Source organism: Mustela nigripes, chromosome 2, assembly GCF_022355385.1.
Source record: "Mustela nigripes isolate SB6536 chromosome 2, MUSNIG.SB6536, whole genome shotgun sequence".
Taxonomy (NCBI): Eukaryota; Metazoa; Chordata; class Mammalia; order Carnivora; family Mustelidae; genus Mustela; species Mustela nigripes.
Window position 1 is genome coordinate 207868913 of NC_081558.1, and position 11201 is coordinate 207880113.

General features: G+C 43.9%; 1 protein-coding gene and 1 non-coding gene across 2 annotated transcripts; both read right to left on the reverse strand.

Annotated features, from left to right (window-relative positions):
* Positions 1–637: 637 nt before the first annotated feature.
* LOC132010322 (large ribosomal subunit protein uL16-like) lies at positions 638–985 on the reverse strand. The gene has a single exon (XM_059388218.1). It carries the CDS (start codon positions 944–946, stop codon positions 644–646), a length of 303 nt encoding a protein of 100 aa, XP_059244201.1. The 5' UTR covers positions 947–985; the 3' UTR covers positions 638–643.
* A 21-nt stretch (positions 986–1006) lies between these two features.
* Positions 1007–1140, reverse strand: LOC132012736 (small nucleolar RNA SNORA70). The gene has a single exon (XR_009402718.1). It is a non-coding gene; the product is annotated as a small nucleolar RNA SNORA70 (small nucleolar RNA).
* Positions 1141–11201: the final 10061 nt, after the last annotated feature.

Here is an 11201-nt window from a genome sequence, read left to right on the forward strand (position 1 = left end):
GGCTACGGCGAAAGACTGGAGCAGGAAGTAGGGACAGGAAGAGGTGGCCTTTGGCCCAGTGGAAGAGTCCGCATTTCATTTCAAGGATGATGGGAGCCCCAGAAGTCCTATGCAAAGGACCAAGGGATGGAATTTGCATTTTAGCAAGAAGGTGCTGGCTGCTGGGTGGGAAGTGAGTGAAGCCTGGGAACATGAGATTTTGTATTTTTCATGTTTGCCCGAGACCTGTAGGAAGTGAAGCCTGCTGCCCCACAACCAGAAAGAGGCCCAGGGTTTGAGGGGAATGAAGCATATTCATCTTGAAGAAAAACAGTATGAGGGGTGCCTGGATGGCTCAATTAAGTGTCTTATTTTGACTCAGATCATGATGTCAGGGTCCTGGGATGGAGCTCTACACTGGGCTCTGTGCTCAGCAGGGAGTCTGTTTCTCCCTCTGCCTCTCGCCACACACACACACACACACACAAACACACACACACACCCCACATAACACACATGCCACTCTCTGCACACACCACACATACACCATGTGTGTATATATACACTTGAAACAGTTCGACGTTTAGCATTATTTTTTTTTTTGACAGGAAGTTGGATTTATTGGTGGGCATGAATATGACGGGAAGGGGTAGTGCTAAGGTTCTCATGAGTGCAGAGCCCTCCATTTGTCCAAGGGACCACGGTTAGGGATGTATTTGACCCCACAGCCATCTGGGATAAGCCGCTTTTCAGCCACCATGTCTTCAAATTCATCTGCATTGAACTTAGTAAAGCCCCACTTCTTGGAGATGTGGATCTTCTGGCAGCCAGGGAACTTGAACTTGGCCCTGCGTAGGGCCTCAATCACATGCTCCTTGTTCTGCAGCTTGGTACGGATGGACATGATGACTTGGCCAATGTGGACCCTGGCTACTGTGCCCTGGGGCTTTCCAAAGGCACCCCGCATACCTGTCTGCAGCCTAAATTGGAGATAGCCATGAGGTCAGACCCCAGCATCCACCAAAAGGGCTGTCTCCAAGGTCCCTTAGGGCAACACATACAATCAACAGGCTGCATACACTACCGAGGAGGCTACTGTTTGCAGCCATGGCACACTGGGCCCCCACAGACAAAGAGCACAGTCGGCTTAATTGGCTGCAGAGGACGTTTAGCATTATTATGTGCAATGCGCTGTGCTATGTTCTAGTCCACTTTTTTTCTTCTTCCCATTCTATTCCTTTCCTTTTTGTCCCCCTAATGATGTCTAAGCCTCACTAAATTGGTTTCATGAATTACTCATAGATCCCAAGCTTCGGTTTGGGAAACACTGACTTAGAGGGAGGCATGGGAAGCCCACAGGCCGCTGTGGATGGGGCTTTGAAGTAGAGTGGGCCATAGGGTGTGCTCTAGGCATAGTGAGGGCCCTGGCCTGGGCCCCAGCTCTGACACACAGCCACCTGCCGCAGTGGGGTATGGATAGGGGGACACAGGGCCTCATAGCCTGCTGGGGGTACTGACAGGAAAGGGCCCTTTCTGCACTTGTGTGGCTAATATGACCTCAAGGTTTGCTTTAAAAAATATATACACACATATATATATATGTATATATTTTTTAATCCATTCATCTGTTGAGAGACTGAGACATCTGGACTCTTTCCGGATCTTGACTACTGTAGACATTGCTGCTGTAAACATTGGGGTGCATGTGCCCCCTCAAATCACTATGTATCCTTCAGATAAACACCCAGTAGTGCAATTGCTGGATCATAGGGTAGCTCTATTTTTAACTTTTTGAGGAACCTCTGTGCTGTTTTCCACAGTGGCTACACCAGTTTGCATTCCCATCAGCAGTGTAAGAGGGTTCCTCTTTCACCGCAGCGTCACCAACATCTCTTGCTTCCTGAGTTGTTCATTTTAAGTTATTCTGACTGGTATAAGGTGTTATCTCATTCTAGTTTTCAGTTGTATTTTCCTGATGCTGAGTGATGTTGAGTATTTTTTCATGTGTCTCTTGGCCATTTGTATGTCTTCTTTGGAGAAATGTCTGTTCGTGTCTTCTGCCCATTTCTTGACTGGATTATTTGGAGTTTTTTGGTGTTGAGTTTAAAGAGAACACAGGCAGCAACTTCTTCGACCTTAGTTAAGCAACTCCTGTTAGACATGTCTTCAAAGGCAAGGGAAACAAAAGCAAAAATGAACTATTGGGATTTCATCAAGATAAAAAGCTTTTGCACAGCAAAGGAAACAGTTGGCAAGGGCACCTGGGTGGCTCAGTCAGTTAAGCGGCTGCCTTCAGCTCAGGTCATGAACCCAGGGTCCTGGGATCAAGCTCCCTGCTCCGCAGAGAGCCTGCTTCTCCCTCTCCCTCTGCCTGCTGCTCTGCCTACTTTGGCTCTCTATCTCCCTGTCAAATAAATAAATAAAATATTTTTTTAAAAAGTCGACAAAACCAAAAGGCAATGGGAGAAGATATTTGCAAATGTCTTACCAAATAAAGGGCTAGTATCCAAAATCTATAAAGAACTTAAGGTTTGATTTTTAATTGCACTTTGCTTACAATGGCCTATGGGTTTCCTGTGCCTCCTTCCAAATCAGTGTTTTCCAAACTGCACTTTGGAGCCTATTCATGGGTCATGAAATCACTTCAGCAAGTCTCAGACCACTGAATAAAAAGAAGGAATGGAATGGAGTGGCGTGGAATGGCGTGGAGTGGAGTGAACCGGCAGAGAGTGGAAGGAAGGGGAATGGAAAGGAATGGAGTGGAATAGAATACAATGGAATGGATTGGAGTGTAATAGAACAAAATAGAAAGGAATGGAATACAATGGAGTGCAGTAGAATGGAACAGAGTGCAGTGGAATGGGATGGAATTAATTAGAATAGAATAGAATAGGGTGCCTGGGTGGCTCGGTGGGTTAAGCCTCTGCCTTCGGCTCAGGTCATGATCTCAGGGTCCTGGGATCGAGTCCCGCATCGGGCTCTCTGCTCGGCAGGGAACCTGCTTCCTCCTCCTCTCTCTCTCTCTCTCTCTCTCTCTGCCTACTTGTGATCTCTCTCTGTCAAATAAATAAATAAAATCTTTAAAAAAAAAAAAAAAGAATAGAATAGGTGCATTTCGTGGCACATAGTACGGATAAGTACTGGCTTGTTTGGGATTTGTATCTGTGTCTGTGAGTGCGTGCACGTGTGTGTATGTAACTTTTACCTCAAACCAGCCATTAATAAGTAAAACTGTAAATACAGAGAAGAGAAAATCAATCATGTCCAGTGATTCAGACACAGAATTTACAGAATGGAGCAACTCAGGAAACTACAGACTGAAAAATAAAGAAGACATCCAGCGCCCACGGCCCGTGACTGAATCTGCCAGATGATACCCCAGCGAGGGCAGAGTCGTTTCTTCCCGGGCCAACTTTTTTTCCTCATTGATGTTCAGTCTGGCTGCTCTTTCCTCCTGCTTCCAGTGGGCCTGAGTAAGACGGGGCCTGTAGTAATGGAGTGACTCACCCTCCTGAGAGTCCCTTAAGAAGGCCCCAGGCCAAGATCATTCCTTGCTATCCTTCATAGATGCCTCTGCCAGCAACGGGCAGAACATGTGGGAACCTCGAAACCTGTGGGGACCGGCTTTGGAAATTTCCCACAAAGTTGCAACTCAGTCCTTTCTGAGAAATGGCAACATTACTGGACTATTATTCACAATTCACAAAATTAAAAAGTTAACAGTTTGTCAACTAAAAACCGTGACAAGGGGACTTCATTTGATCAATTTCCTGATTTGAGTTATATGAAGATTACAAAATGAAATTCTACTTAAGTATATTTTTAATTAATTGCTTTTGTTGAGAAATAAATATTTTAAGTGGTGCTGTTCTAGAAAAATCCAGAATGTGGAGCTATGAGAATCCGGACATGTGTATGTGCACACACATCAGAGTGCAGGCAGAGCCCCCCACCCCCATCCCGCCCGGGGCTGTTTTTATCCCCCTCGCTCCCCATCTCTCCCCACTCCAGCTTGCACCCCTCCCCCACACTCCACTGACCCAGCATTGGAGATCCTCGTTGATGGGGCTCTAAAATGCAAGGGGAGGGCGCCTGGGTGGCTCAGTGGGTTAAGCCACTGCCTTCGGCTCAGGTCATGATCTCAGGGTCCTGGGATCGAGTCCCGCATCGGGCTCTCTGCTCAGCAGGGAGCCTGCTTCCCTTCCTCTCTCTCTGCCTGCCTCTCCGTCTGCTTGTGATTTCTCTCTGTCAAATAAATAAATAAAATCTTTAAAAAAAATAAAATAAAATAAAATAAAATGCAAGGGGACACACTTGGTTCTCTGCTCGATCTCTCCCCAGCATTCAACACAATTCACTTCTCTCTCCTTCTCAAAACGTTCTCTTCTCTCGGCTTCCACCTGACACCACACACTCCGGGCATTTCTTCTGCCCCTCTGGCCACTTCTCAGCTTCCTTTGCCAGCTCCTCCCCCTCTGCAAAATGTGAGCGTGCATATTCTGTCCTGGGTCCTTTTCTCTTTTCATATATTTTCTCTCTAGGCTATAAGCCCTCACGACGAGGCCCACGGGGAAGGTGGGAGCGCAGATCGGGGCTGTCACAGGGATAGAGTGGAGGCTGCATTCCCAGCATTTGGTGGGTGGGGCCCAGAAAGTCTGTTTCTGTTCTGTCCCAGAAACAGAGGACAGTGCCACCAAAGAATTAGCCCTCCCCAAGGCCACTACTCAGCCCCCATTGAGAGACACAACAGCCGCATCCATGCCCATGGGTTCCGTTACCATCTGCAGCTCGATGACTCCCCAGCCAGACCTCGTCCCTAAGCTCTGGTGTTTCTTATGGCATGTGTGTGTTCATGAGTGTATGCATGTGGCGAATGGTGTGGGATGTGTGCATGTATAGTGAGTGGTATATGTGTGGAGGTACGTGTGGGTAGTGAGCGGTGGGGCGTGTGAGCATGTGTATGTGTGGTGAGTTGTGCAGGGGTGTGTGGTAAGTGATACGTGGGTAGGTATGTAGTGAGTGGTGTGTGTAAGTATGTGTGCTGTGTGGCATGGGTGTGCAATGAATGGTGTGTGTATGGTGAGTGGTGTGTCTGTGTGTGAATGTGAATATGTGTAGCAAGAGGTGTGTGTGAGTGTGTATATGTGCAATGAATGGTGTGAGTGTGTGGTAAGTGGTGTGTGTGTGTGTGTGGTGAGTAGCATGTGTGTGGTGTGTGCATGAGGGTGACGATGCGTAATGAGTGGTGTGTGTGTGTGTGTAAGTGTAGTGAGTTGTGCGGGGGTTGGGGTGAGTGGTATGTGGGTGGGTATGTGGTGAGTGGTGTGTGTATGTGTGAGTGTGTGAATGTGCAGTGACCTGTGTGTGTGTGTGTGTGTGTGTGTGCGCAGTGAATGGTGTGTGTGGTATGAAGCAAGCGTGTGTCTAACAGGCATGTCAAAGACAATATGACCAAAGTCAACTCCATTTTCCCCGCAAAGCTGCTTCTCCAGAATGTGCTTCCTCGCCCCTTGGCATCACCCCTTGGCCCCCTCTCCCCAGTGCAATCACCATGCCCGACTTCGCCCGGCTCCTAAACACTGCCAGTCCCATCTGCGTCCCCACCCCCTCACAGGGCCAGTGGTGAGCCCGGCCCTCGTCGTCTCTGCCAGGACCACTGCAGTAGCCTCCTCATACATCTCCCTGCTCCCAAGTCCCTGTCCCCACAGCAACCAGAGCCGCCTTCTAGAACAGCAGCTCTAGTCCGTGCACTCTCCTGCTCTGACTCACCGATGGCTTCCCATTGCTCTCAGCATCCAGCCCCAGCTCCTTCCCACAGCCTGTGAGGAAAACCCTGCCAGCTTCTCCAGCATTGCTCACCTCTTGAGTCACTGGAGCTCCAGCCACCTCGTGCCAGCTCCTCGAGCGCACTATACATGCTAGCTACTATAATCACTCTTTTTTATCACTTAAAATAACAATTTGGGTGACAAGAAATATGCTGGAGACTTAACAGCTAAAAAATATTTACTGCTTCTGATCCTTAAATAAATAAATAAATAAACTATCATCACTCTTTTTTTTTTTTTTAAACAAAGAACATTTTATTATGTCAGCCAAACCTTTTCTCCAGAATGACACAAGCCCAAAACAAATCACAAATACCGCCACCTTCGCGAATGTCCTTTCTCTTATCCTCTTCCCAGGAGCTAATGCTAACATTTCTCTGGTGTCCCAGGATCGGTTCAATGGTCACATCTTCCCTAATTCCCGAAGATAAGTGCCTGCCGCCATACATTCTCATGGCTCCTGGTCTGTCTCCTTTCCGGAACAAATCCTAAGTGTCGTGAATTATCTAGTGGCATCACACTCTAGTGAATGTCTTTCTTCGCGGCTCTGGAAACAGCTGCGTGAGATGAGGAATGAGCCAGCCTCCCTCCCTGAGGGTCCTGTGGCTCCTGGCGCAGTGTCTAGCAGAGTGGACACTCGGGAAATAGCTAATAAGTGCGTTCCAGTTCCAGTTTCAGACACTGACTCAGCAAGAGATCTGCTTCACCCAAGATAAAGCCAGGGGAAACTTTAAGGAGAAAACTGATAAAAATATGAGAAACTCCTGGAGAATGTGATTGTGAAAGCATGAGGGGCTTTGGCCAGAAGGCAGAAGGCATTGGTAGGCTGGCTCTGAAAAGGCTCACACAGAAAAGAAACCACGCGTCTGTGCTTGTTCCTCCGCAGCCAATGTCAAGGGGGAAACAGTGACTTCCTTACACCCATCCCGACCCAGAGCTGTGGTCCAGTTATCTCCAGGAGAAAAAGCAGGGCATCTCAGTAGTCCCGTGTTTATAAGGAGTTAAGAAAAACAGGTGGGGAAACACACACAGTTGATGCCCTTCTCTGACAGCTCCCTTTTTAAACCTCCATGCCAAAGGAATCACAATCCAAAACTCTTCCTAAATTGTTTCTGCCTGGGGCAAAGGATGGAGAGCTAACCTGAGGAGTTCGTGGCATTGAGTGTGGAGTGTAGGGGTGGATCCATTCCCACCTCTCTCCCTGGGGCCCATGTACACTGGAGGCCAATCTTCACAGGTATTGCCAGAGGGAGACACCAATCCCCCACAGTCGTCCCCAGGGACAATGAGCTCACAGGTCAAAATAGCACAAGACATTTGAGAAGCATAACCCTTTTCAAAACAAACAAGCAAGCAAATAACAACAAATACTGGATTACAGATTCCATCAGAAGTGGAAATGTTGTTTAAGGGAAGATGTTAAAATTAGCCTTATAAATTATTAAGAAATAAGGAGAAGTGGGGCACCTGGGGGGCTCAGCGGGTTAAGCAAGCTTCTGCCTTCTGCTCAGGTCATGATCTCGGGGTTCGGAAGCAAGAAGCCTGCTCCTCCCTCTCCCTCCGCTGTTCCCCCTGCTTGCGCTCTCATGCTTGCTCTCTCTCTGTCTCAAATAAAGAGAATTTAAAACAAAAGAAAGAAGTGAAACAATAATAAGGCAACATAAAAAGGGAACTGAGCATAAGAAAAAATATAAATAGTCGAAGTACAGAGCACATTGATGGAAATAAAGAGCAGACTGAATGCAAGTTAAGAACATGTTGGTAAGCTGGAAATCCATACTGAGGAGCTCTCTTAGAAGAAGGACAAGAAAAAATAGAATATATTAGAGAAAAGTAAAGAAATATGAGTGATGTATGTGTAAGCACTAATATCCCAATAATGAGACCTAGAAAGACAGAGGAATGAAATGAAAAGAAGGAAATGGTTGAAGGAATAATGGAGTTAGATTTCCTAATTTTTCTTAAAAAATTGAAATATCGCAGAATTAAAGGGCCTGTTCGATGAGAAAGAAGAAAAATAAGGGATAGCAGGAATCACACCTAGACACCTTAAATAAAACAGGGAACTATTGTTAAAAGCCATATGTGAAAAACCCACACCTAACATCATCCTTAATGGGGAAGAACTGAGAGCTTTTCCTCTAAGATCATGAACAAAACAGGGATGTCCACTCTCATCATTTCTATTCCACATAGTACTAAAAGTCCTAACCACAGCACTGAGGCAAGGAAAAAAAAAAAAAAAACAACAAGACATCCTAATGCTCAAGAAAGAAGTTAAACTTTCACTAATTCCAGATAACATATTACTCTACATTGAAAGCCCTAAAGATGCCACCAAAAAACTACTAGAATTTATAAATGAATTCAGTAAAATCATAGGATAAAAAATTAATATACATAAATCTGTTGCACTTATTTAAACTAATAATAGAAGTAGGAAAAAGGAAATTAAGGAAACAATCCTATTTATGGTTGCACCAAAAAGAATAAAATATCTAGGAATAAACATAATCAAGGAGGCAAAAGACCTGTACTCTGAAAACTACAAAACACCAATGAAAGAAATTGAAGATGACACAAATAAATGGAAAAATATTCCATGTTCATGGATTGGAAGAACCAACAATGTCCATGTGACCCAAAACAATCTACAGATTTAATGTAATCCTTATCAATATACAAACATTTTTCATAGAACTAGAACACTCATTCTAAAATTTGTATGGAACCATAAAAGACCCCAAATAGCCAAAGCAATCTTGAGAAAAAAGAACAAACCTGGAGGTTTTCAAGATTTCACGATTTCAGATTTCAAGATATACTACAAAGCTATAGTAATCAAAACAGTATGTCATTGGCAAACGTAGATGTTTAGATAAATGGAATAGAATAGAGAGTCCAGCGGATGGAACTAGAGGGAATTATGCTTAGTGAAACAAGTCAGTCGAGAAAGATAATTATTATATGATCTCCCTGATATGAGGAAGTGGAGATGCAATGTGGGAGCTTGGGGGGTAGGAAAAGAATAAATGAAACAAGATGGGATCGGGAGGGAGACAAACCATAAGAGACTCTTAATCTCACAAAACAAACTGAGGGTTGCTGGGAGGAGGGGTGTTGGGAGAGGGTGGTGAGGTTATAGACATTGGGGAGGGTATGTGTTATGGTGAGTGCTGTGAAGTGTGTAAACCTGGTGATTCACAGAACTGTATCCCTGGGGCTAATAATACAGTATATGTTTATAAAAATTTTTTTAAAAATAAAATAGGCGGCACCTGGGTGGCTCAGTGGATTAAAGCCTCTGCCTTCAGCTCAGGTTATGATCCCAGGATCCTAGGATGGAGCCCCATAGCAGGCTCTCTGCTCAGCAGGAAGCCTGCTTCCTCCTCTCTGTCTGCCTATCTCTCTGCCTACTTGTGATCTCTGTCTGTCAAATAAATAAATAAAATCTAAAAAAATAAAATAAAATAAAAAATTAAAAGAATAAATAAAACAAGATTGGATCAGGAGTGAGACAAACCATAAGAGACTCTAAATCTCACAAAACAAACTGAGAGTTGCTGGGGGGATTGGGGGGGAGGGTTAGGGTGGTGGGGTTATGGACATTGGGGAAGGTATGTGCTATGGTGCTGTGAAGTGTGTAAACTTGGTGATTCACAGACCTGTACCCCTGAGGCTAATAATACATTATATGTTAATAAAAAAAATTAAAAAAGAAAAAGAATAGAGAGTCCAGGGGCACCTGGGTGGCTCAGTGGGTTAAGCCTCTGCCTTCGACTCAGGTCATGATCTCAAGTTCCTGGGACCAAGCCCCATATCAGGCTGTCTACACAGCAGGGAGCCTGCTTTCCCCTCTCTCCCTACCTCCCTGCTGACTTGTGATCTCTGTCTGTCAATAAGTAAATAAAATCTTTTAAAAAGAGTACAGAGTCTACAAATAAACCATATTTACATGGTCCATATTTACACTGACCATATTTACATGGTCAATGAATCTACAACAAAAAAGACAAGAATATCCAACGGGAACAAGACAGTTTCTTCAACAAATGATATTGGGAAAACTGGATAGTTATAAGCAAAAGAATGAAATAGACCACTTTCTTACACCATACACAAAAATAAACTCAAAATGGATTAAAGACCTAAATTTGAGACCTGAAACCATAACACTCCTAGAAGAAAACATCAGCAGTAATTTCTTTGATATTAGCCATAGAAATGTTTTTCTAGATAGGTCTCCTGAGGCAAAAGAGATAAAGACAAAATTAAACTATTGGAACTACACCAAAATAAAAAGCTTTTCCACAGTGAAGAAAACCATCAGCAAAACAACAAGATACCCTACTAAATAAGAGAATATATTTGCAAATTAAATACTAAAGAGGTTATTACTCAATGTATATAAAGAACTTCCACAACTCAACACCCAAATAATAAATAATTCAAGTAAAAAAATGGGCAGAGGACCTGAATAGGCATTTTTCCAAAGAAGACAAATGGCCAACAGATACATGAAAAGATGCTCAACATTCCTCACCACCAGGGAGAAGCAAATCAAAACCACAATGAGATACCATCTCACACCTGTCCGCACGGCTAAAATAAAAAATACAAGAAACAACAAGTGTTGGTGAGGATGTGGAGAAAAAGGAAACTTTGTGCACTGTTGGTGGATTGCAAACTGGTGCAGCTACTGTGGAAAACAGTATGGAGGTTCCTCAAAAATTTGAAAATAGAACTACCCTATGATCCAGTCATTTCACTACTGGGTATTTGCCCAAAGAAAACAAAAATGCTAATTCAAAAACTATATGCAGCCCTATGATTATTGCAGCATCATTTACCATAGCCAACACCTGAAAGTAACCCAAGTGTCCACTGATAGATGAATGTATAAAGAAGATGCGTGTGCGTGTGTATGCATGGTACTGTATACCTGATACTATATGTACACACACACACACACACACACACACACAGTGGACTATTACTCAACCATAAAAAAGAACAATGTCTTGCCATTTGGGACAACACGGGTGGACCTAGGGGATATAATGCTAAGTGAAATAAGCCTGATAGGGAAAGACAAACACTATGTGATTCCACTCCTATGTGGAATTTAAGAAACAAAATAAACGAACAAGAAAACAAGAGAGAAACGAAAAAACAAACTTAATACAAAACAAAACTTAAATACAGAGGAAAAAAATTGGTGGTTGCCAGAGCAGAAGTGGGTGGGGGGAATAGGTGAAATAAATCAAAGGGATTAAGAACACTTTCATCATGATGAGCATTGAGTAACAAAGAATTGTTGGCTCACTATATTGTACATTTCAATGAATATGACACTGTATGTTAATTATACTTTTTAAAAAGTATGCAAGAGTT

Coding starts and splice junctions, on each gene's coding strand:
- LOC132010322 (XM_059388218.1), bottom strand. CDS start 946: ATGCGGGGTGCCTTTGGAAAGCCCCAGGGCACAGTAGCCAGGGTCCAC.